The sequence below is a fragment of the Ranitomeya variabilis genome, chromosome 3 (genome assembly GCF_051348905.1).
Source record: "Ranitomeya variabilis isolate aRanVar5 chromosome 3, aRanVar5.hap1, whole genome shotgun sequence".
In the NCBI taxonomy this organism is placed as follows: Eukaryota; Metazoa; Chordata; class Amphibia; order Anura; family Dendrobatidae; genus Ranitomeya; species Ranitomeya variabilis.
In genome coordinates, this window is record NC_135234.1 from 25,529,521 (window position 1) to 25,551,316 (window position 21,796).

At 55.1% G+C, this 21,796-nt stretch overlaps 1 protein-coding gene across 5 annotated transcripts in view; it reads left to right on the forward strand.

Moving 5' to 3' along the window:
- The window catches only part of BCL9 (BCL9 transcription coactivator), a 176,618-nt gene that overhangs the window by 130,204 nt on the left and 24,618 nt on the right, over positions 1-21,796 (forward strand). For 3 of the 5 annotated variants that reach the window (XM_077293797.1, XM_077293799.1, XM_077293798.1), the window contains 5 exons: positions 12,685-12,760; positions 16,372-16,665; positions 18,984-19,300; positions 20,967-21,150; positions 21,379-21,478. In XM_077293797.1, the coding sequence (XP_077149912.1) occupies positions 16,427-16,665; positions 18,984-19,300; positions 20,967-21,150; positions 21,379-21,478 (840 nt within the window). In that variant the 5' untranslated portion in view covers positions 12,685-12,760; positions 16,372-16,426. Of the gene's footprint in view, positions 1-3,650; positions 3,733-3,870; positions 3,948-12,684; positions 12,761-16,371; positions 16,666-18,983; positions 19,301-20,966; positions 21,151-21,378; positions 21,479-21,796 lie in introns of those variants that run through there. The other 2 variants (XM_077293800.1, XM_077293801.1) reach the window with 2 other exon arrangements.

The following is a 21,796-nucleotide window of genomic DNA, read 5'->3' on the forward strand; positions in this document are numbered from 1 at the left end:
ACGGGACAGGAGAGAGAGAGAGACGGGACAGGAGAGAGAGAGAGACGGGACAGGAGAGAGAGAGAGACGGGACAGGAGAGAGAGAGAGACGGGACAGGAGAGAGAGAGAGACGGGACAGGAGAGAGAGAGAGACGGGACAGGAGAGAGAGAGAGACGGGACAGGAGAGAGAGAGAGACGGGACAGGAGAGAGAGAGAGACGGGACAGGAGAGAGAGAGAGACGGGACGGGGAGAGAGAGAGCCGGGACAGGGGAGAAAGAGAGCCGGGACGGGGGAGAAAGAGAGAGCCGAGAGAGCCAGGACTGAGAGAGAGCCGGGACAGGAGAGAGAGAGCCGGGACAGGGGAGAAAGAGAGAGACGGGACAGGGGAGAAAGAGAGAGACGGGACAGGGGAGAAAGAGAGCCGGGACAGGGGAGAGAGAGCCGGAGAAAGAGAGGGACGGGGGAGAAAGAGAGCCGAGAGAGAGAGCCGGGACAGGAGAGAGAGAGCCGGGACGGGGGAGAAAGAGAGAGCCGGAGAAAGGGAGAGAGAGAGCCGGGACGGGGGAGAGAGAGCTGGGACGGGGGAGAGAGAGCCGGGACGGGGGAGAGCTGAGACAGGGGAGAGCCGGGACAGGGGGGGGAGAGAGCCGGGATGGGGGAGAAAGAGAGAGCCGGGACGGGGGAGAAAGAGAGAGAGCCGGGACAGGGGAGAGAGCCAGACAGGGGGAGAAAGAGAGACGGGACAGGAGAGAGAGAGCCGGGACAGGGGGAGAAAGACGGGAGCAGGAGAGGGAGAGCCGGAGAAAGAGAGAGAGCCGGTACAGGGGGGAGAAGGAGAGAGCCGGGACTGGAGAGAGAGAGCCGGGACTGGAGAGAGAGAGAGCCGGGACTGGAGAGAGAGAGAGCCGGGACTGGAGAGAGAGAGAGCCGGGACTGGAGAGAGAGAGCCGGGACTGGAGAGAGAGAGCCGGGACTGGAGAGAGAGAGCCGGGACTGGAGAGCGCCGGGACTGGAGAGAGAGAGAGCCGGGACTGGAGAGAGAGAGAGCCGGGACTGGAGAGAGAGAGAGCCGGGACTGGAGAGAGAGAGAGCCGGGACTGGAGAGAGAGAGAGCCGGGACTGGAGAGAGAGAGAGCCGGGACTGGAGAGAGAGAGAGCCGGGACGGAGAGAGAGAGAGCCGGAACAGGGGGAGAGAGAGCAACCGGGACGGGGGAGAGTGAGCCGGGACGGGGGAGAAAGAGAGAGCCGGGACGGGGGGGCAACGGGGAGAGAGCCGAGATGGGGGCGACAGAGAGAGAGCCGAAACGGGGGAGAAAGAGAGAGGGACGGGGGGGGGGGGGGGGGGGGGGGGGGCAGCGGGGAGAGAGAGCAGGGACGGGGGGCAACGTAGAGAGAGAACCGGGACTGGAGGGAGAGAGAGAACCGGGAGAGGGGGCAACGGAGGGAGAGAGAACCGGGAGAGGGGCAACAGGGAGAGAGCCGGGACAGGGGGGCAACGGAGGGAGAGAGAGCCGGGATGAGGAAACGGGGAGAGAGAGCCGGGACGGGGGGCAACGGGGAGAGAGAGCCGGGACGGGGGGGGGGGGGGGCAGCGGGGAGAGAGAGCCGGGACGGGGGGGGGGGGGGGGGCAGCGGGGAGAGAGAGCAGGGACGGGGGGGCAACATGAAGAGAGAGCCGAGACGGGGGGTCAACGTAGAGAGAGAACCGGGACTGGAGGGAGAGAGAGAACCGGGAGAGGGCAACAGGGAGAGAGAGCCGGGAGAGGGCAACAGGGAGAGAGAGCCGGGACAGGGGGGCAACGGAGGGAGAGAGAACCGGGAGAGGGGCAACAGGGAGAGAGCCGGGACAGGGGGGCAACGGAGGGAGAGAGAGCCGGGACGGGGGCAACGGGGAGAGAGAAAGACAGGGATAGAGGGACTGGGGGCAGTGGGGAAAGAGTCGGGACCGGGGAGAGGGGGAGAGTGAGCCGGGATCAGGGGCAGTGGCGAGAGACCCGGGATGGCGGGGAGCAGCGGCGAGAGATAGAGCCGGGACAGGAGGCAGCGGGGAGAGAGAGACGGGGGGGAGAAAGCCGGGACGGGGGTATCAGGGACAGAGAGCCGGGATGGGGGCAGCAGGGATAGAGAGAGATGAGGAGATAGAGCCGGGAAGGGGGCAACGGGGAGCGAGAGTGTCAGGATGCGGGGCAACGGGGAGAGAGCCGGGACGGGGGGGGGGCAGTGGGGAGGGAGAGAGAGCTGGGACGGGGCAGCGGTGAGAGAGCCGGGATGGAGGGAAGCTGGAAAGGGGGAAGAGAGCCAGGACGGGGGAAAAAGAGAGACGGGATGGGGGGCAGCTGGAAAGGGGGAGAGAAAACGAGCCAGGATGGGGGTCAGCAGGAGAGAGAGGGCCGGGGCGGAGGGCAGGTGGAGAGGGAAATAGGGATGGAGGGCAGCCGGAAAGGGGGAAAGCGAGAGTCGGGACATGGGGGGGGTTAGCTGGAGGGGAGAGAAAGCTGGGGGGGGTGCAGCTGGAAAGGGGGGAAAGAGAGAGCGAGCCGGGAGGGGGCGCGTGCAGCTGGAAAGGGGGAAAGAGAGGGACGGGGGGCAGCTGGAAAGGGGGAAGGAGAGGGAGCCGGAACGGAGGGCAGCTGGAAAGGGGGAAAGAGAGATGGGACGGGGGGTAGCTGGGAGAGAGTCGGAACGGGGGGAGAGAGAGCTGGGACTGGGGGGCAACGGAGAAAAAGCTGGGACGGGGGGGGGGAGAGAGCCGGGATGGGGCAACGGAGAGAGAGCTGGTACGGGGGGCAGTGGGGAGAGAGGACCAGGGGCAGTGGCGAGAGAGCCTGGATGGGGAGGAGCAGCGGCGAGAGAGCCAGGACGGGGGCAACAGGGAGAGAGCGAGCCAGGACGAGGGCGGCAGGGATAGAGAGGGATGGGGAGAGAGCCGAGACGGGGGCAACGGGGAGAGAGCCGGGACGGGGGGGGGCAACAGAGAGAGAGAGCTGGGACAGAGGCAGCGGGGGGAGAGAGTCGGGACGGGGGGGCAACGGGTAGAGAGAGAGGGGGCCGGGACGGAGGGCAGCTGGAAAGGGGGAAAGAGAGCCGGGGGGGGGGGGGCAGCTGGAGGGGAGAGAGAGCTTGGGGGGTACAGCTGGAATGAGAAAGGGAGCTGGGACGGAGGGCAGCTGGAAAGGGGGAAAGAGATGGGACAGGGTGGGGGCAGCTGGAGAGGGGGAAAGAGAGAGGGAGCTGGGATGGGGGAAGCTGGAAAGAGGGACGGGGGGCAGTTTGAAAGAGAGAGCCAGGATGGGGGTCAGGGGGAAAGAGAGAGCCTGGACGGAGGGAAGCTGGAAAGGGGGAAAGAGAGAGCCAGGATGGGGGTCAGCTGGAGAGGGGGAAATAGGGGACGGAGGGCAGCTGGAAAGGGGGAAAGAAAGAGAGAGGATGGGGGGGGGGTGGCAGCTGGAGGGGAGAGAGAGCTGGGGGGGGTGCAGCTGGAAAGAAGGGGAAAGAGAGGGATGGGTAGCTGGAAAGGGGGAAAGAGAGGGAGCCAGAACGGAGGGAAGCTGGAAAGGGGAAAAAAGTGAGGGATGGGGGGGGGGGTGCAACATAGAGAGGGAGAGAGGTAAGGTGAGGAAGCAAGGGTCTAGGAGGGTAAAGATGGGTTCGATGTGGGGGAGTGTGAGGACAGGTTTGGGGCAGTGTGAGTCATGGCTGCAATGACAAGTCTGAGGAAGCGGGGCAAAAACTGGTCCAGGGCTTTGGAGGTGAGAACGGGTCTGGGGCAGTCGGAGCCATGTGAGCAAGGGCTGGTCTGAGCAAGTGGGAGCCAAGGGGGGCTGAGGACGGGTCCAAGGCAGTGGGTACTGTGGGGGGGTAAGGACGGAGCTGAGGCTGCAGCAACCATGGCGGTAAGAACGGGTCCTAGAAAGTTGGGGCAAGGACTGGTCTGAAGCAGTGGGAGCCATGGAGGGGGGATGAGGTAAGGATGTATCTGAGGCTGGGGGGATGATGGCCGGCGGGGGCAAGGCTGGGTCCTGGGCAGGGAAATATCGGTCATAAATGCTGTACATAAGTGTTAAATCCAAGCTATAGAGTATTCGATGGGCCGCTGCTGGACAGCTGCAGATCAGAGGAGTGCGGCGCCCCACATGGCCGAGGGCAGCTGGAATTATCGGGGAATAGGGGATCCTTATTAATGGCAGAGGGGAGCAGCTGACTTTGGATCGGGGGTCCTTTGGTTACACTGACAATATTTGGTTTGTACTGGAAAGATTTGTCTGTGGCATCTGAGATTTACTGGAAGTTGCTTGTTTTCATCCAGACCTCGTCCTTCTCACGGCTGAGGGTTTGTTACAGTGCTGCACAATCCTGGAGTCCACATGAAGTTTTGGCATCTGTACTAGATCTCCTCCTGTGTACTAGATCTCCTGTGTACTAGATCTCTCCCTGTGTACTAGATCTCTCTCCCTGTGTACTAGGTCTCTCTCCCTGTGTACTAGGTCTCTCTCCCTGTGTACTAGGTCTCTCTCCCTGTGTACTAGGTCTCTCTCCCTGTGTACTAGGTCTCTCTCCCTGTGTACTAGATCTCTCTCCCTGTGTACTAGATCTCTCTCCCTGTGTACTAGATCTCTCTCCCTGTGTACTAGATCTTTCCCTGTGTACTAGATCTCTCTCCCTGTGTACTAGATCTCTCTCCCTGTGTACTAGATCTCTCCCCCTGTGTACTAGATCTCTCCCCCTGTGTACTAGATCTCTCCCCCTGTGTACTAGATCTCTCCCCCTGTGTACTAGATCTCTCCCCCTGTGTACTAGATCTCTCCCCCTGTGTACTAGATCTCTCCCCCTGTGTACTAGATCTCTCCCCCTGTGTACTAGATCTCTCCCCCTGTGTACTAGATCTCTCCCCCTGTGTACTAGATCTCTCCCCCTGTGTACTAGATCTCTCCCCCTGTGTACTAGATCTCTCCCCCTGTGTACTAGATCTCTCCCCCTGTGTACTAGATCTCTCCCCCTGTGTACTAGATCTCTCCCCCTGTGTACTAGATCTCTCCCCCTGTGTACTAGATCTCTCCCCCTGTGTACTAGATCTCTCCCCCTGTGTACTAGATCTCAACCCCTGTGTACTAGATCTCAACCCCTGTGTACTAGATCTCAACCCCTGTGTACTAGATCTCTCCCCCTGTGTACTAGATCTCTCCCCCTGTGTACTAGATCTCTCCCCCTGTGTACTAGATCTCTCCCCCTGTGTACTAGATTTCCTGTGGGCTTGTACAGGAGATCTGCCATTCACTGACTGACGGCATAGGCCGACCAGGCGCCCGTACGCTGTCAGTCATAAAGAGGCCAAAATGTTCCCGGGACAAAACTGATTTCTGAGGTTTATTCTTATGTTTCAGTTTTACTTGTGTGACTGTCGCCTCTGCCTCAGGGTCTGATAATTACAGATGTTTTGGGCGCTGCTGTCTGACAGCCTGTGTGACTGGGGCTTTTACTTTAGTAATCAGGTTTTTGGTGATTTTCCTCGGAGGACCTCTTAAAGGAGATGTAGTATTTTATAGTGTAATCAGAGACGAAGACGACCCTTTAACAAGCCTTACTGTATCACATAGGACAAGAAACCAAACCAGATGCTCCTTTCCAGACACGTGTTTCGGGATTTCAGCCTCTCATCAGTGCAAAGCAGGAGGTGTCATTTGGTTTTCTGAGATGCCTCTGACAGGGTCTAAGGGGTAACGGTATATATCGGCCAGTGGAGTGTTTGGGTTGGCTGCTTGTCCTAAGTCATGTAGCAAGGATCGATAAAGGTCGGTATTGACGTTTAGGTTTGCTACTTCTAATATGTGACAATAAAGTTCCTATATGATTGCTGGGAATCCCACCAGTCAAAAGTATAGGGGTCCCAAGCCCCCTGTGTGCATAAAGTGTTGAGGGAGCATGTGTGATCACGTGTTTGAATAGTTACAGGAAAACAGGGAAGGCGTCCTGTGAGCGTGGTGGGTTCTGTACAGGGAAGGCGTCCTGTGCACTTGGTGGGTTCTGTACACGAGGAAGGCGTCCTGTGAACGTGGTGGGTTCTGGACACGGGAAAGGTGTCCTGTGAGCGTGGTGGGTTCTGTACACGGGGAAGGCGTCCTGTGAACTTGGTGGGTTCTGTACATGAGGAAGGCGTCCTGTGAACGTGGTGAGTTCTGTACACGGGGAAGGCGTCCTGTGAACGTGGTGAGTTCTATACACGGGGAAGGCGTCCTGTGAGCGTGGTGGGTTCTGGACACGGGGAAGGCGTCCTGTGAGCGTGGTGGGTTCTGTACACGGGGAAGGCGTCCTGTGAACTTGGTGGATTCTGTACACGAGGAAGGCGTCCTGTGAACGTGGTGGGTTCTGGACACGGGGAAGGCGTCCTGTGAACGTGGTGTGTTCTGGACACGGGGAAGGCGTCCTGTGAACGTGGTGGGTTCTGGACACGGGGAAGGCGTCCTGTGAACGTGGTGTGTTCTGGACACGGGGAAGGCGTCCTGTGAACGTGGTGGGTTCTGTACACGGGGAAGGCATCCTGTGAATGTGGTGGGTTCTGTACAGGGAAGGCGTCCTGTGAACTTGATGGGTTCTGTACAGGGAAGGCGTCCTGTGAACTTGGTGGGTTCTGCACACTGGGAAGGCGTCCTGTGAACGTGGTGGGTTCTGGACACGGGAAAGGCGTCCTCCCCAGCGTGGTGGGTCCCCAGCGTGGTGGGTTCTGGACATGGGGAAAACGTCCTGTGAGCGTGGTGGGTTCTGTACAGGGAAGGCGTCCTGTGAACGTGGTGGGTTCTGTACATGAGGAAGGCGTCCTGTGAACGTGGTGGGTTCTGGACACGGGAAAGGCGTCCTGTGAGCGTGGTGGGTTCTGGACACGGGGAAGGCGTCCTGTGAGCGTGGTGGGTTCTGTACATGAGGAAGGCGTCCTGTGAACGTGGTGGGTTCTGGACACGGGGAAGGCTGTTATGGACCTGGTGGTTAGGTGCACCAGGAATGACCTGATAGTTAAACACGGAATCAGGACGAGCTCTGGGGAAATGGGAACTCTGCTGACCGCAAACCCTACTCCTATCAACACAACTAGAAATAGCCGTGGAGCGTGCCTGACTCTGCCTAGACGCCTCTTCACAGCCTAAGAGCTAACTACCCCTAAAGAACCCCCAGAGCTTCCAGCTAGCCAGGTAGTTTCATAATAGCAAGCTGGACTAAAACATAGCAAGAAAAACCATATGTACAAATGAACAAGCGGGAACTTAGCTTGTGCTGGAGTAGACAGGTCCTCAGAAAGATCCGGGAAAGATCTGAACCAGTACTAGAACATTGACAGCTGGCATGGAGTAACGATCTGAGTGGAGTTAAATAGGGAATCCAGCCTAGCCCTAAACGAGGGCAGCTGGAGAAGGAATCTCAGAACTAGCAGCTCCACTCACAGCCACCAGAGGGAGTCCACGGACAGAACTCACCGAAGTACCATTCATGACCACAGGAGGGAGTTCGAGAACGGAATTCACAACAGAAGGCGTCCTGTGAGCTTGGTGGGTTCTGGACACGAGGAAGGCGTCCTGTGAGCGTGGTGGGTTCTGGACACGGGGAAGACGTCCTGTGAGCGTGGTGGGTTCTGTACACGAGGAAGGCGTCCTGTGAACGAGGTGGGTTCTGTACACGGGGAAGGCGTCCTGTGAACGTGGTGGGTTATGGACACGGGGAAGACGTCCTGTGAACTTGGTGGGTTCTGTACATGAGGAAGGCGTCCGGTGAACGTGGTGGGTTCTGGACACGGGGAAGGCGTCCTGTGAGCATGGTGGGTTCTGGACACGAGGAAGGCGTCTTGTGAGCGTGGTGGGTTCTGGACACGGGGAAGGCGTCCTGTGAGCATGGTGGGTTCTGGACACGAGGAAGGCGTCTTGTGAGCGTGGTGTGTTCTGTACACGGGGAAGGCGTCCTGTGAACGTGGTGGGTTCTGTACACGGGGAAGGCTTCCTGTGAATGTGGTGGGTTCTGTACAGGGAAGGCGTCCTGTGAACTTGGTGGGTTCTGTACAGGGAAGGCGTCCTGTGAACTTGGTGGGTTCTGTACATGAGGAAGGTGTCCTGTGAACGTGGTGGGTTCTGTACACGGGGAAGGCGTCCTGTGAACGTGGTGGGTTCTGTACACGGGGAAGGCGTCCTGTGAACGTGGTGGGTTCTGTACACAGGGAAGGCGTCCTGTGAGCGTGGTGGGTTCTGTACAGGGAAGGCGTCCTGTGAACGTGGTGGGTTCTGGACACGGGAAAGGCGTCCTCCCCAGCGTGGTGGGTTCTGGACATGGGGAAAACGTCCTGTGAGCGTGGTGGGTTCTGTACAGGGAAGGCGTCCTGTGAACTTGGTGGGTTCTGTACATGAGGAAGGCGTCCTGTGAACGTGGTGGGTTCTGGACACGGGGAAGGCGTCCTGTGAGCGTGGTGGGTTCTGGACACGAGGAAGGCGTCCTGTGAGCGTGGTGGGTTCTGGACACGGGGAAGACGTCCTGTGAACTTGGTGGGTTTTGTACATGAGGAAGGTGTCCTGTGAACGTGGTGGGTTCTGTACACGGGGAAGGCGTCCTGTTAGCGTGGTGGGTTCTGGACACGGGGAAGACGTCCTGTGAGCGTGGTGGGTTCTGTACATGGGGAAGGCGACCTGTGAGCGTGGTGGGTTCTGTACATGAGGAAGGCGTCCTGTGAACGTGGTGGGTTCTGCACACTGCGAAGGCGTCCTGTGAATGTGGTAGGTTCTGGACATGGGGAAGGCGTCCTGTGAATGTGGTGGGTTCTGGACACGGGGAAGGCGTCCTGTGAGCGTGGTGGGTTCTGTACAGGGAAGGCGTCCTGTGAACTTGGTGGGTTCTGTACATGAGGAAGGCGTCCTGTGAACGTGGTGGGTTCTATACACGGGGAAGGCGTCCTGTGAACGTGGTGGGTTCTGTACAGGGAAGGCGTCCTGTGAATGTGGTAGGTTCTGGACACGGGGAAGGCGTCCTGTGAATGTGGTGGGTTCTGGACACGGGGAAGGCGTCCTGTGAGCGTGGTGGGTTCTGGACATGAGGAAGGCGTCCTGTGAGCGTGGTGGGTTCTGGACACGGGGAAGGCGTCCTGTGAACGTGGTGGGTTCTGTACATGAAGAAGGCGTCCTGTGAACGTGGTGGGTTCTATACACGGGGAAGGCGTCCTGTGAACGTGGTGAGTTCTATACACGGGGAAGGCGTCCTGTGAACGTGGTGAGTTCTATACACGGGGAAGGCGTCCTGTGAACGTGGTGGGTTCTATACACGGGGAAGGCGTCCTGTGAACGTGGTGGGTTCTGTACAGGGAAGGCGTCCTGTGAACGTGGTGGGTTCTGTACATGGGGAAGGCGTCCTGTGAACGTGGTGGGTTCTGTACATGGGGAAGGCGTCCTGTGAACGTGGTGGGTTCTGGACACGGGGAAGGCGTCCTGTGAACGTGGTGGGTTCTGGTGTGTGGGGTTCAGGGAGCAGATCTGCGTGTGGTGTATATACGTGTGTCTGTGTATATATAATTTTTTTTCCCCCTGATTACACAGACGGTGCTGGGCGAGGAAGGCGTGTAATTACATGACATGTAGGTGTAGCGACTAATTGCTGACAGATTAATGACGTTCGCCTGGTTTCTCCATCCCGTGGTGCCAGATATACTACTGTTATATACTAAGGGTCCAAAAGTGACCGACTCATCTGCCGACGTGTTCAGCTGCTTGTGGCAAAGCTGGGTGACGAACCGGCCTCACAGGATGAGTAGGTATCGCCTATACAGAATAATGTCCTGACCGGTGGGTTCTGGCCGCCGAGACCTCTGTCGATCCCACTTCCCCTGATTGCGATGAAGCTGAAATGTCACCAGACCACCGTAGACTCCAGCAGGCGACGCAGCGAGCGCCCAGCACAGCCGTTGTCTACTGGATTAGTGTCGGCCGCTTTCCTGCACCTCTGCTCGCTTTCAATGAAGGGATCACCGTGATGTTATCCTGGAGAGAGCAGCGCTCCTCACAGCTGACGGGTCATGTAGACGGCCATTAGCTGCACTGATACATTGTAACAAACAGCATGGTCTGCATTGGATACAGTTGTGACAAACCCTCAGCTGTGTGACCTGTTGGCTCTGTCCTGTCTGGAGAAACAAAAACCGTGGAGAAACGATGGACCACATTTTTTTTTTTTTACCTTTTTTTTGTCTGGTTTTGTTTCTAACCTCAGATTTATGTATTGTTTTACAAGTAGAGATGTGTAAAAAGTTGCAGAAAGTTACACGGAGGAGCTGCCGCCTTTGTGTTGCGGTCGCTTCTGGTTCTCCTGCCATACAGGTGGCGGCGAGGGACAAACCTCTGCAGTGACCAGAGCGTAGAGGGGACCCGGTCACCCGGCCGATGGGGTACATGTGCCATCCCTGGGCACAGGACGGTCACACACTGCTACACATCTGACCGTGTAAATATATATTACGCCGCCTGGCTGTCGCTTCCCGCGGATCACATAACCCTGCGCTAAATATATTCTATATGAACGTCTGCACTGGCGGTCCTTCCTCTGGGACATCCAGTGTTCCTGAGGTTAATGGGGCCACAGTACTATTTTGGTTTTCCCCTGGTTGGGGGAATCCTACCTGTGGGATTCCCACTGATCCTGAGGATTAATGGGCACAGTTGTAGCTTTTCTCTGCGCAGTATATAACTGGAGGGTCCCAACCCTTAGGATCTGTGGGCTTCTCAGTGGTAGGACCCCCAGTTATTTGCTGTGCTGGACTTATATCCCCGGGGTCCGTGGGCACAGTGGATAACTGGGGCTGGGGGTCCTGCCGCTGAGAATCCCGCTGATCCTGAAGATAAAGGGTCAACAGTGGGAAATTGAGAAGGGGACTCATCACTAAACCTGCAGCCCCTTCATTCTTTGTGTCAGTGATGACTTGAACTTTTTTTGGTTGGGGGGGGACCTCGGATTTACGGTATCCTGCTGTAGAAAATCCCCAATTATCTCCTTGTGATTGTGAGTTGGGGGGTCGGGCGCTGCGGTCAGCGGGAGGCGGCACATAAGTTTTTAGCGGAGTTGCCGTTTCTTGTGTTGGTGAGTATCGGGGGGCACACAGTGTGCCATCAGGGGGGTCCTGCTCTGTTTTACAAGGCGTTGTGGGGCCGGTGGAGGAGGCATGTTACGTTTGTGTCACTGTAGACCCGTGTAGACGACGTGTCCACGCGCGGCGCATTCATTAACAAGTCTTCCATGATTAATTATATATCGCCAGGTGTCGGCTTCCATAGACTCCTCGTGCCACCGATCACCGCGCTCAGACGTTTGTAGTTTTATATCCGTTCCTGGGAAAGTTGAGTGACAGCCGACATCTCTTGTGGTGTCACCCAGCTCTCCGAGGCTCGGGAATGGCCCAGTGACTGGAGAGATGCGTGTGGTCATGTACTGGGCCGATGAGTCGGTATAATGAGGGCTATAATGGTTGTGTGTTATTGTGGGGTTGTCATCCGCTCCCCCAGAGTCCTGACAACACGTCGCCTGATCCTCTTCCTGATTCCAACTTCACCTACATTGGAAAGTTGAGAGAGAACCACTAGGGGGGGCTGTAACAGGGGCCGTATTGGATGTCTGTGTTATCGAGGGGCAGTATTGGTTGTCAGTTTATTTGGGAGGGCTGTATCGGTCGTTGGTGTCCGGGGGAAGTCTGTGTCGGTCGTTGGTGTCCGGGGGGAGGCTGTGTCGGTCGTTGGTGTACAGGGGGAGGCTGTATTGGTCGTTGGTGAACGAGGGAGGCTGTGTCAGTGTCCGGGGAGAGGCTGTATCGGTCGTCGGTGTCCGGGGGGAGGCTGTATCGGTCGTCGGTGTCCGGGGGGAGGCCGTATTGGTCGTCGGTGTCCGGGGGGGGGGGAGGCTGTATTAGTTGTTGGTGTACGGGGGGGATGCTGTATTAGTCGTCGGTGTCCGGTGGGGGGTCCAGTGTAAGGAGCCGTATTGGTTGTTGGTGTACGGGGGGAGGCTGCGTCTGTGTACGGGGGGTGGGCTGTATTGGTTGTTGGTGTACGGGGGGGCTGTATCGGTCGTCTGTGTACGGGAGGGATGCCGTATTGGTCGTCGGTGTCCGGGGGGGGGGAGGCTGTATTAGTTGTTGGTGTACGGGGGGGATGCTGTATTAGTCGTCGGTGTCTGGTGGGGGGTCCAGTGTAAGGAGCCGTATTGGTTGTTGGTGTACGGGGGGAGGCTGCGTCTGTGTACGGGGGTGGGCTGTATTGGTTGTTGGTGTACGGGGGGGCTGTATCGGTCGTCTGTGTACGGGGGGGGGGACACAGTGTAAGGAGCCGTATTGGTTCAGGCATCCTATAGAGCTGAGTGACAACCGGTGCAGGATGGGGGGCATGTTCGTTGCCAGTCGCTCTTGTTATAATTGATCGGGCAACAATAAGACTAATGTAGGGTCCTCTGGATGCGTTGCCAATCAGGAGTCTTGGAAAGCCTGGTGACCGTGGCGCTAGAGAAGGGCTTGTCTTAGTGATGTCTGTTTTTAGGATGGCATGACTGGATGATTTGCCACTTGGGGTGTGCTATGATGGGTGTAGGTTGGGGTCACCCCGCTTTTCCATGCGGGGGTCTCTAGGACTCCTTGCTTCCTGTTCTCGAGCAGTTAATGTCCGTCCTTCCTCCTGCTCACTGGCTTCTCTGTTCCCTCGCAGGTAATTGTGCTTCTGTTGCACGGTCCTCGCTGACGACCAGGATGAGTAGCGCCGTCTCATGACCCCAGGGGCCCTGGTGAGTAATGCCGAGGAGAAGCCAAGATTAATTATACAAACCTGAGAGCTCCAGAGCCCCGAGCGAGCGGCCGTCGTCTTCTCCCGCGTGGAGCCGCCGAACCTCCGCTGCCCGCGGCTCCGGCCTCCTGGAGAAGAGAAAGTGTCATTGTTTGGTATCGGAGCCGCTAACCAGGTAGCGCGCCGCCCGGTCACACATCCGGCAGGCGCAGTGCCCACCACCCGCTCTGCACGTGTCTGTCCACCATTGCCTTGTGTTATGGAACTACAAGTCACAGCATATCCTGTGTGTGCTCAAAAGGTTTCTGGGATTTATAAATAAAGCTTAATTCTCTCAATTTTACAAATCTCTGGGTTTTCCCGTAAGGAAAAACACATTTATTCCATGTATGCCCCAAAAGCGACCCTTGGTGGTCCGGTTGGCGGGAGTGATTCACCGTGGTGGTCAGCCAGTGGCCGATATATATGACTGGGCTGTCCCTCTGTTATTCCTCCTAGAAATATAAATAAATGGACAACTGGGTGTTACCAGTAAGGGACACGTCCACTTGACAGTTTCTAGGAGGAGTAACAGAGGAAGGACACTACAGTTATGAGGAAAGATGCTGAGACCCCCACCATTGCCAGGATGAGGGGCTGACCTCCCCTGTTCCGGCGATCAGTGGGTGTTCTTATTCCGGTGTACGTAGCTCCGAGCGGCTTTTGTAATCTGGTGACATTGGTGAAGGACGCGATTACCGTGTGGTTACCCGCTGGTTCCGCTGCCAGACGGGGAGTTTCGTAGCTATTGTATACTAGATGGTGGCCTGATTCTAACGCATCGGGTATTCTAGAATATGTATGTATGTATATAGCAGCCACACAGTATATAGCACAGGCCACGTAGTATATAGCAGACAAATACTACGTGGCCTGTGCTATATACTATGTGGCTGCTATATACCTACATATTGTAGAATACCCGATGCGTTAATACAGCCCACGCAGTATATAGCACAGGCCACGCAGTATATAGCACAGGCCACGCAGTATATGACACAGGCCACGCAGTATATGACACAGGCCACGCAGTATATGACACAGGCCACGCAGTATATGACACAGGCCACGCAGTATATGACACAGGCCACGCAGTATATGACACAGGCCACGCAGTATATAACACAGGCCACGCAGTATATGACACAGGCCACGCAGTAAACACTGTGTTCCAAATTATTATGCAAATAACATTTCCTCCTATTTTCTCTAAATTACCTATCTGAATTGCAGTCATTGTTATTTTCCAGTCATCTACTATTCTAGTATAATTGCAATGTTTTGGAACAAACTGCCTATGAAAACAGGATCTTTTAAAAAAAAAAATAAACACTCAAAATGCATGTTCCAAATTATTATGCACAGCAGAGTTTTCAACCTTTTTTTTTAATTTTGAACAAAAAAATGGTCAACTGTGAAGTTATAAGCATTATCAGCTTATTACAAAATGAAATCAAACAGTTTTCAAGTGAGAACTTTATTCTAGGTGATGTTACATTTGCACATAGGACCCCTTGTTGGAAAGAAGCTTCTGAACTCTCTCGTCCATTGAATTTGTCAGTTTTTGGATGGTTTCTGATTCAATTGTTTTGCATGTGGACAGAATCCCCTCCCAGAGCTGTTGCTTAGATGTGACCTGCCTCCCGCCATCATAGACACTCCTTTTGATGATGCTCCAGAGGTTCTCAATGGGGTTGAGGTCAGGGGAAGATGGTGGCCACAACATAAGTTTGTCCTCTTTTATGCCCATAGCAGCCAGAGATGCAGATGTGTTTTTTGCAGCATGAGACGGTGCATTATCCTGCATGAAAATGATCTTGCTGCGGAAAGCACGGTTCTTCCTCTTGAACCATGGCAGGAAGTGTTGTTTTAGAAACTCCACATAGATTATGGAGTTCATCTTTACCCCTTCAGGGATCAAAAAGGGGCCGACAATCTCTCTCCCCATGATTCCAGCCCAAAACATTACTCCACCTCCTCCTTGTTGGCGCCTTAGCCGTGTTTTCTTGGGGTGTCCATCCTCCACTCTATCCATCTGGACCATCGAGCGTTGCACGGCACTCATCGGTGAACAAAACAGTTTGGAAGTCAGTCTTCATGTATCGTTTGGCCCACTGGAGCTGTTTCTGCTTGTTGCAGTGGATAGAGGTGGTCGACAGGATGGCTTACACACAGCTGCAAACCTCTGAAGGACCCTGCATCTTGTTGTTCTGGGGACGTTGGAGGCACCAGCAGCTTCAAAAACTTGTCTGCTGCTATGACAAGGCATTTTTGCAGCTGCTCTTTTAACCTTACGCAATTGCCTGTTGGAAAGAGTCCTCAATTTTTCCTTATCGGCACGCACACGTGTGTGCTGGGGATCAGCTACATACTTCTTGATTGTGCGATGATCACGATGAAGTGTCTTGGCGATGTTGATTGTAGTCATGCCTTGACCTAAATACTCCACAATTTGTTGCTTCTCAGCAGCCGACACATCCGTTTTCTTTCCCATTTTGGCAAAAAATGTAGGCTGCTTACTAATGTGGAACAGCCTTCTTAAGTAGTCTTGCCTTTATTTGGACACACCGGCCAAACTAATGTGCACAGGTATCTGCAATTGCCTTCAGTGATATAAAGAGCCCTGACACACATCACCATCAATGAGTTTAAATGACAAAAAAATTCTAACCTTATCACTCCTAAACTCATTGTGCATAATAATTTGGAACACAGTGTATAGCAGCCACGTGGTATATAACACAGCCCACGCAGTATTTAGCAGTGTGGGCACCATATCCCTGTTAAAAAAAAAAATAATTAAAATAAAAAATAGTTATATACTCACCCGCCGGGATCCAGCGAAGCTCTGGCAATGCGCGCGCGGCTGCCGCCATCTTCCGTTGCTAGGATGCATTGCGCAATTACCCAGAAGACTTAGTGGTCTCGCGAGACTGCTAAGTCTTCTGGGTAATTTCGCAATGCATCTCTGGGAACGGAAGATGGCGGCAGGTGCGAGCGCATCGTCATACGATGGAAAGTGAGAATAGCAGGTTTTTTGTTTTTTTATTATTTTTAACATTAGATCTTTTTACTATTGATGCTGCATAGTCCGCATCAATAGTAAAAAGTTGGGGACACACAGGGTTAATAGCGGTAACGGAGTGCGTTACCCGCAACCCGTTACCGCTGGCATTAACCCTGTGTGAGCGGTGACTTAGGGGAGTATGGAGCGGGCGCCGGGCACTGACTGCAGGGGAGTAGGGAGGGACTAATCAGAATGTGGCTGTTGCTGATTGGTCGAGGCAGTCATGACAGGCAGCTGGCGAGACCAATCAGCGACTCGGGATTTCTGTGACGGAAGTTGCAGACAGAAAGAAAGACAGACGGACAGACGGAAGTACCCCTTAGACAATTATATATATAGAAGTGGCGTCCATTTGCTCGGCTCACAATGTTATGAATGAACTCCGACTTCCCAACCTCGGGACGTGCAATATTGGGTAAGACTCTCATTAGACGCTCAGTAGTCAGCGAGCCGGTGCACCGCAGCCCCCGTGCCGTGACCGCATCGTGCCCACTCTTGTCTTGCAGTGTGCCCTGGCAATGCACGGCGTTCCCTCCGCAGCGACAGCCACATGTCCGAAGAATGCTGGAATTGCAGGAGGGGAGAAGCCACTTCAACAAGAGAGAGCGAAACAAAAAGGAAAAGGACGAGCAAAAGGACAACGCTGACAAAGGCGCCTCACAGAAAGCTCACCTGAAGCCCCCCAGCCCTCCAAGGACCCTGGCGAGCCCCACCGCATCCGTGACTGTGAGCTCGGGATCTCTGTCAATGCATTCCAGTAACCCCAAAGTGCGAAACTCCCCGTCAGGAAACACACAGAGGTAGGAGCCCTGCGCCTCCCCTACACCTTGCGCCTCCCCTTCTTCTCTCTCCCCACCCTGCCTTGCGCCTCCCCCTTTTGTCCTCCCCACTTTCTCCTCCCCACTTTGCTCCTTCTCTCTCCCCCACCTTCCCTCTCCCCGCCTTCGCTCTCCCCCCTCCCGCCTTCGCTCTCTCCCCCCTCCCCGCCTTCGCTCTCTCCCCCCTCCCCGCCTTTGCTCTCTCCCCCCTCCCCGCCTTTGCTCTCTCCCCCCTCCCCGCCTTTGCTCTCTCCCCCCTCCCCGCCTTTGCTCTCTCCCCCCTCCCCGCCTTTGCTCTCTCCCCCCTCCCCGCCTTTGCTCTCTCCCCCTCCCCGCCTTTGCTCTCTCCCCCCCCTCCCCGCCTTTGCTCTCTCCCCCCCCTCCCCGCCTTTGCGCTCTCCCCCCCTCCCCGCCTTTGCGCTCTCCCCCCCTCCCCGCCTTTGCTCTCTCACCCCCCTCCCCGCCTTTGCTCTCTCCCCCCCGCCTTTGCTCTCTCACCCCCCTCCCCGCCTTTGCTCTCTCCCCCCCGCCTTTGCTCTCTCACCCCCCTCCCCGCCTTTGCTCTCTCCCCCCCTCCCCGCCTTTGCTCTCTCCCCCCCTCCCCGCCTTTGCTCTCCCCCCTCCCCGCCTTTGCTCTCCCCCCCCCTCCCTGCCTTCGCTCTCTCCCCCCCTCCCCGCCTTTGCTCTCCCCGCCTTTGCTCTCCCCTCTCCCCGCCTTTGCTCTCACCCCCCCTCCCCGCCTTTGCCCTCTCCCCCCCTCCCCGCCTTTGCTCTCTCCCCCCTCCCCGCCTTTGCTCTCTCCCCCTCCCCGCCTTTGCTCTCTCCCCCTCCCCGCCTTTGCTCTCTCCCCCTCCCCGCCTTTGCTCTCTCCCCCTCCCCGCCTTTGCTCTCTCCCCCTCCCCGCCTTTGCTCTCTCCCCCTCCCCGCCTTTGCTCTCTCCCCCTCCCCGCCTTTGCTCTCTCCCCCTCCCCGCCTTTGCTCTCTCCCCCTCCCCGCCTTTGCTCTCTCCCCCTCCCCGCCTTTGCTCTCTCCCCCTCCCCGCCTTTGCTCTCTCCCCCTCCCCGCCTTTGCTCTCTCCCCCTCCCCGCCTTTGCTCTCTCCCCCTCCCCGCCTTTGCTCTCTCCCCCTCCCCGCCTTTGCTCTCTCCCCCTCCCCGCCTTTGCTCTCTCCCCCTCCCCGCCTTTGCTCTCTCCCCCTCCCCGCCTTTGCTCTCTCCCCCTCCCCGCCTTTGCTCTCTCCCCCTCCCCGCCTTTGCTCTCTCCCCCTCCCCGCCTTTGCTCTCTCCCCCTCCCCGCCTTTGCTCTCTCCCCCTCCCCGCCTTTGCTCTCTCCCCCTCCCCGCCTTTGCTCTCTCCCCCTCCCCGCCTTTGCTCTCTCCCCCTCCCCGCCTTTGCTCTCTCCCCCTCCCCGCCTTTGCTCTCTGCCCCTCCCCGCCTTTGCTCTCTGCCCGCCTTTGCTCTCTGCCCGCCTTTGCTCTCTGCCCGCCTTTGCTCTCTGCCCGCCTTTGCTCTCTGCCCGCCTTTGCTCTCTGCCCGCCTTTGCTCTCTGCCCGCCTTTGCTCTCTGCCCGCCTTCGCTCACACGCACGTGTGCGCGCCTCCCCTTCTCCCTGCTGTAATACAGAGATCAGAAGCTCCTTATCAGACCGTGCTCCCCGCTTGGTGCCATCAACAATCATCTTCACCCAATAAAGAGGAAGGACCCTCTTGTTTTTAGGGCTGGTGTTGGGGCGTTCCAGTGTCATGGCCTGGTGTGAGTTGGCGCCACCCGTGGCCTATGTCTTGTACTGCACTTTAGGCTTACTAGGTGTAAGACCAGGGCTATTGACGATAGTAAGGATTATCTCTTAATTTCATGAAACCTCTTAAATTTTTTTTCTATCCCAATTCTGGCGCCTGTATCGGAGGCGTGCAGCGCAGTATTGTCATAACGGAAATGCCTTTTCTTTGGCGGCGGTGTTATTGCTGTCGGGGGGAATAGTTGGGGTCTGGGTGTCTCCCTGCCGGTGTTTGTCCGGCCGCTGTGATGTCGGCCTGTATTTACCCTGCGCAGCCGTCGCTGTGTACATAAACAGAGCCGTGTGTTGGCAGAGCGGCGGCGGGAAGTTCTCGTGTCCTCTGGGCCTGCACCGCGGCACGTGACCACCGGAAACACTGTAGGCCCAGGTCAGACGGGACTGAGCTGTAGTTCCAGTCATGGCCATATAAGCAGGTGTGGCGCTGCGTCAGCTACTCTGAGGCTGAATTACAGGATCGCTCCAGGACAATTACGCTCATGATTATTATTATTTTTTTCTTTCCAGCAGCCCAAAATCAAAGCCAGAGGTTATGGTCCACCCTCCCTCCGTGATGTCTCCTTCTGGCAACCCCCAGCTGGACGCCAAGTTCTCCAGCCAGGGGAAACAGGGAGGTTCCACGAGCCAGTCACAAGCGTCTCCTTGTGACCCCAAAAGTGGCAACCATACCCCCAAACCGCTACAAGGTCCCGGGGGCAGCATGGGACTGAAGAACGGGGCCGGCAATGGAGCCAAAGGGAAAGGCAAAAGGGAAAGGAGCATTTCTGCTGAATCGTTTGACCAGAGAGACCCCGGAACCCCCACTACAGACTCCGAAATTAAAGGTGAACCCAGCGCCTTATCTGCATGCATTTGGGAATTTTCCATTTTTTTTTTTTTTTGTGCATGTGCTAACTCCATCCAAAAATCTACCTCTTGCCTCCACCGCTGCCCCCTCCCAGCATACAGAGGTAGATGGCACTAGACCCCTTAGCCCATTGATTGGCTGCAGCGGTCGTTCTTTTATTTATTTATTTTTTTAGATAAAGCAAGCCTGAGCTTTTACAGAAAATCCCTTTAACAATATGGACACTTATTTATTAAATTTTTTTAGCATTGTTTTTATTTCTGCTAAAAATTTTGCAGGTTTTTTCTTCAGTACTTTTCTATAAGTTCTTGGTTTCCAATTGCGTAATGCGGTAACTTGGAGTCAGTCAGTGAGCTCAGTGTGACTTCTGATCGATTTCTCAGCTGATCTGTGGCGAATTACACTGCCAAATCCAACTGCAAAGGTCAGCGGTGCAAAAATCTAATATTGGAAAAAAAAAAAATAATAATGCTGGAAAAAAAAAAATTAGGGTATTTTTTTTTCATGTTTTCAGGTTTTTCTCCCCTTCAAAATAACTTTTTAAATGTTTGGTGGTGGAAAAAAGTCTGAAATTGTTAAAAAAACAAAAAAGCAAAAAACACGTCCTTACAGAGCTCCATTGACCAAATATTGAAAAATGTTACAGGTCTTGGAAAAAGGCGACAACTTTTTTTTTTTTTTCGCCTTTTTCCAAGACCTGTAACATTTTTCCATTTTTCAATATTTGGTCAATGGAGCTCTGTAAGGACGTCTTGTGTTTTTTTTTTTTTTTTTTTTTTTTTTTTTTGCCACCTCCTTCGAAAACCCCTGACCTCAGCGAATCATCCTAAATGCCCGTGTGGCTCTCGGTACAGGCGGGCCCGGCCGCCGTATGCTATTCTGAAGACCACCTTAAATTGGAGTTAATTGTAAAAGGATGGAATAATATTTAGAATTGATCTACTGGCTGACATGGTACGAAGATATCGATCTAGTAAAAGGGCGAGTATTTCTGCCCTCACTCTTAGGGTACCGTCACACAGTGCAATTTTGATCGCTACAACGGCACGATTCGTGACGTTCCAGCGATGCATTTACGATATCGCTGTGTCTGACACGCTACTGCGATCCGGATCCCCGCTGAGAATCGTACGTCGTAGCAGATCGTTTGAAACTTTCTTTCGTCGTCTAGTGTCCCGCTGTGGCGGCATGATTGCATCGTGTGACACAGGTTGTATACGATGTGCGCACAGTAACCAACGGCTTCTACATCGCAAATACGTCATGAAATTATCGCTCCAGCGCCGTGTATTGCACCGTGTGACCGCAGTATACGACGCTGGAGCGATACTTATACGACGCTGCAACGTCACGAATCGTGCCGTCGTAGCGATGAAAATGGCACTGTGTGACGGTACCCTTAGTAACATTAACATCCTGGGGTGTTGACTATAGATTCCAGCAGTGAAAGGGTTACACAGACCCGGCAGGGAATTCCTAAAGTGACATCAGATGGTGAAACCCTGGAATTGGGGGGAGGGGGCAGCTGCAGGCATGAGATCCCCTGAAGGTGGATCTTATCTGATTGGACGGTTGTCATAATGTATGGCAGGCAAACACTGGTACAGAGATTTTAACGAATATATTTATATACTTCTCTCTAGACTGCAACACTACAGATCCAGTGATGCCCATGGAAACCCACGCCCCCCATACCATGACCCCCTCCAATACCTCTGTCCCCAGGTCTTCCACTCCTTCCCATGGGTCGACGATGCTGGAATCTGCACCTGGGAGGAAAACGCCATCGAAAGTGGTCTACGTATTTTCTACTGAAATGGCCAACAAGTGAGTCCCCGCGACTTTAGGCGTTATGTCGTCTTATTTAGTCAACATTTAAAGGGCCGGTGCTTCGTGTCTGCACCATCCCGAATGTCTCCATCATATAATCATTAGGGAGCCGCGACACATTCCCAGAAACTCCTCAGGAATGTTGTGCAAAGTGTTCGTACAGATCCTTTCTGCATACCCCGCCGTGTCTGCACTTACCAGCCTTTTACCTCTATTCCTCCACAGAGCTGCAGAAGCCGTTATGAAGGGGCAAGCCGAATCCATCGTCCTCTTCCACATACAGAGCACCTCAAACAGCAAAGCTGAACGCACTTCAACTCCTACGGTGGGCGCGCATTCTTATTGATTCACGTTTACTTTTCATTTATGGAATTTAATTTCTTATTGGTGCAATTTCCAATCTTAGTTTTCATTGCGGTCTTATGACTGAGAAAAAATGCAGTGTAAAGCATGGTGGAGGGGCCGAGCTGCAGCAGAGGCTTTTGTGAAGTGTATTACATTTGGGTAACTTTCTTGTGGTAGCGGAAGGCAGGATGAGATGTATCATTTGCTATGGCGGGGGGGGGGGGGTGAGATTTAAAGCTTTGGGGGGGGGTATAAAAGGAATTGGTCTCATTGAACATATAGGCAGCTTGTTAAAGTA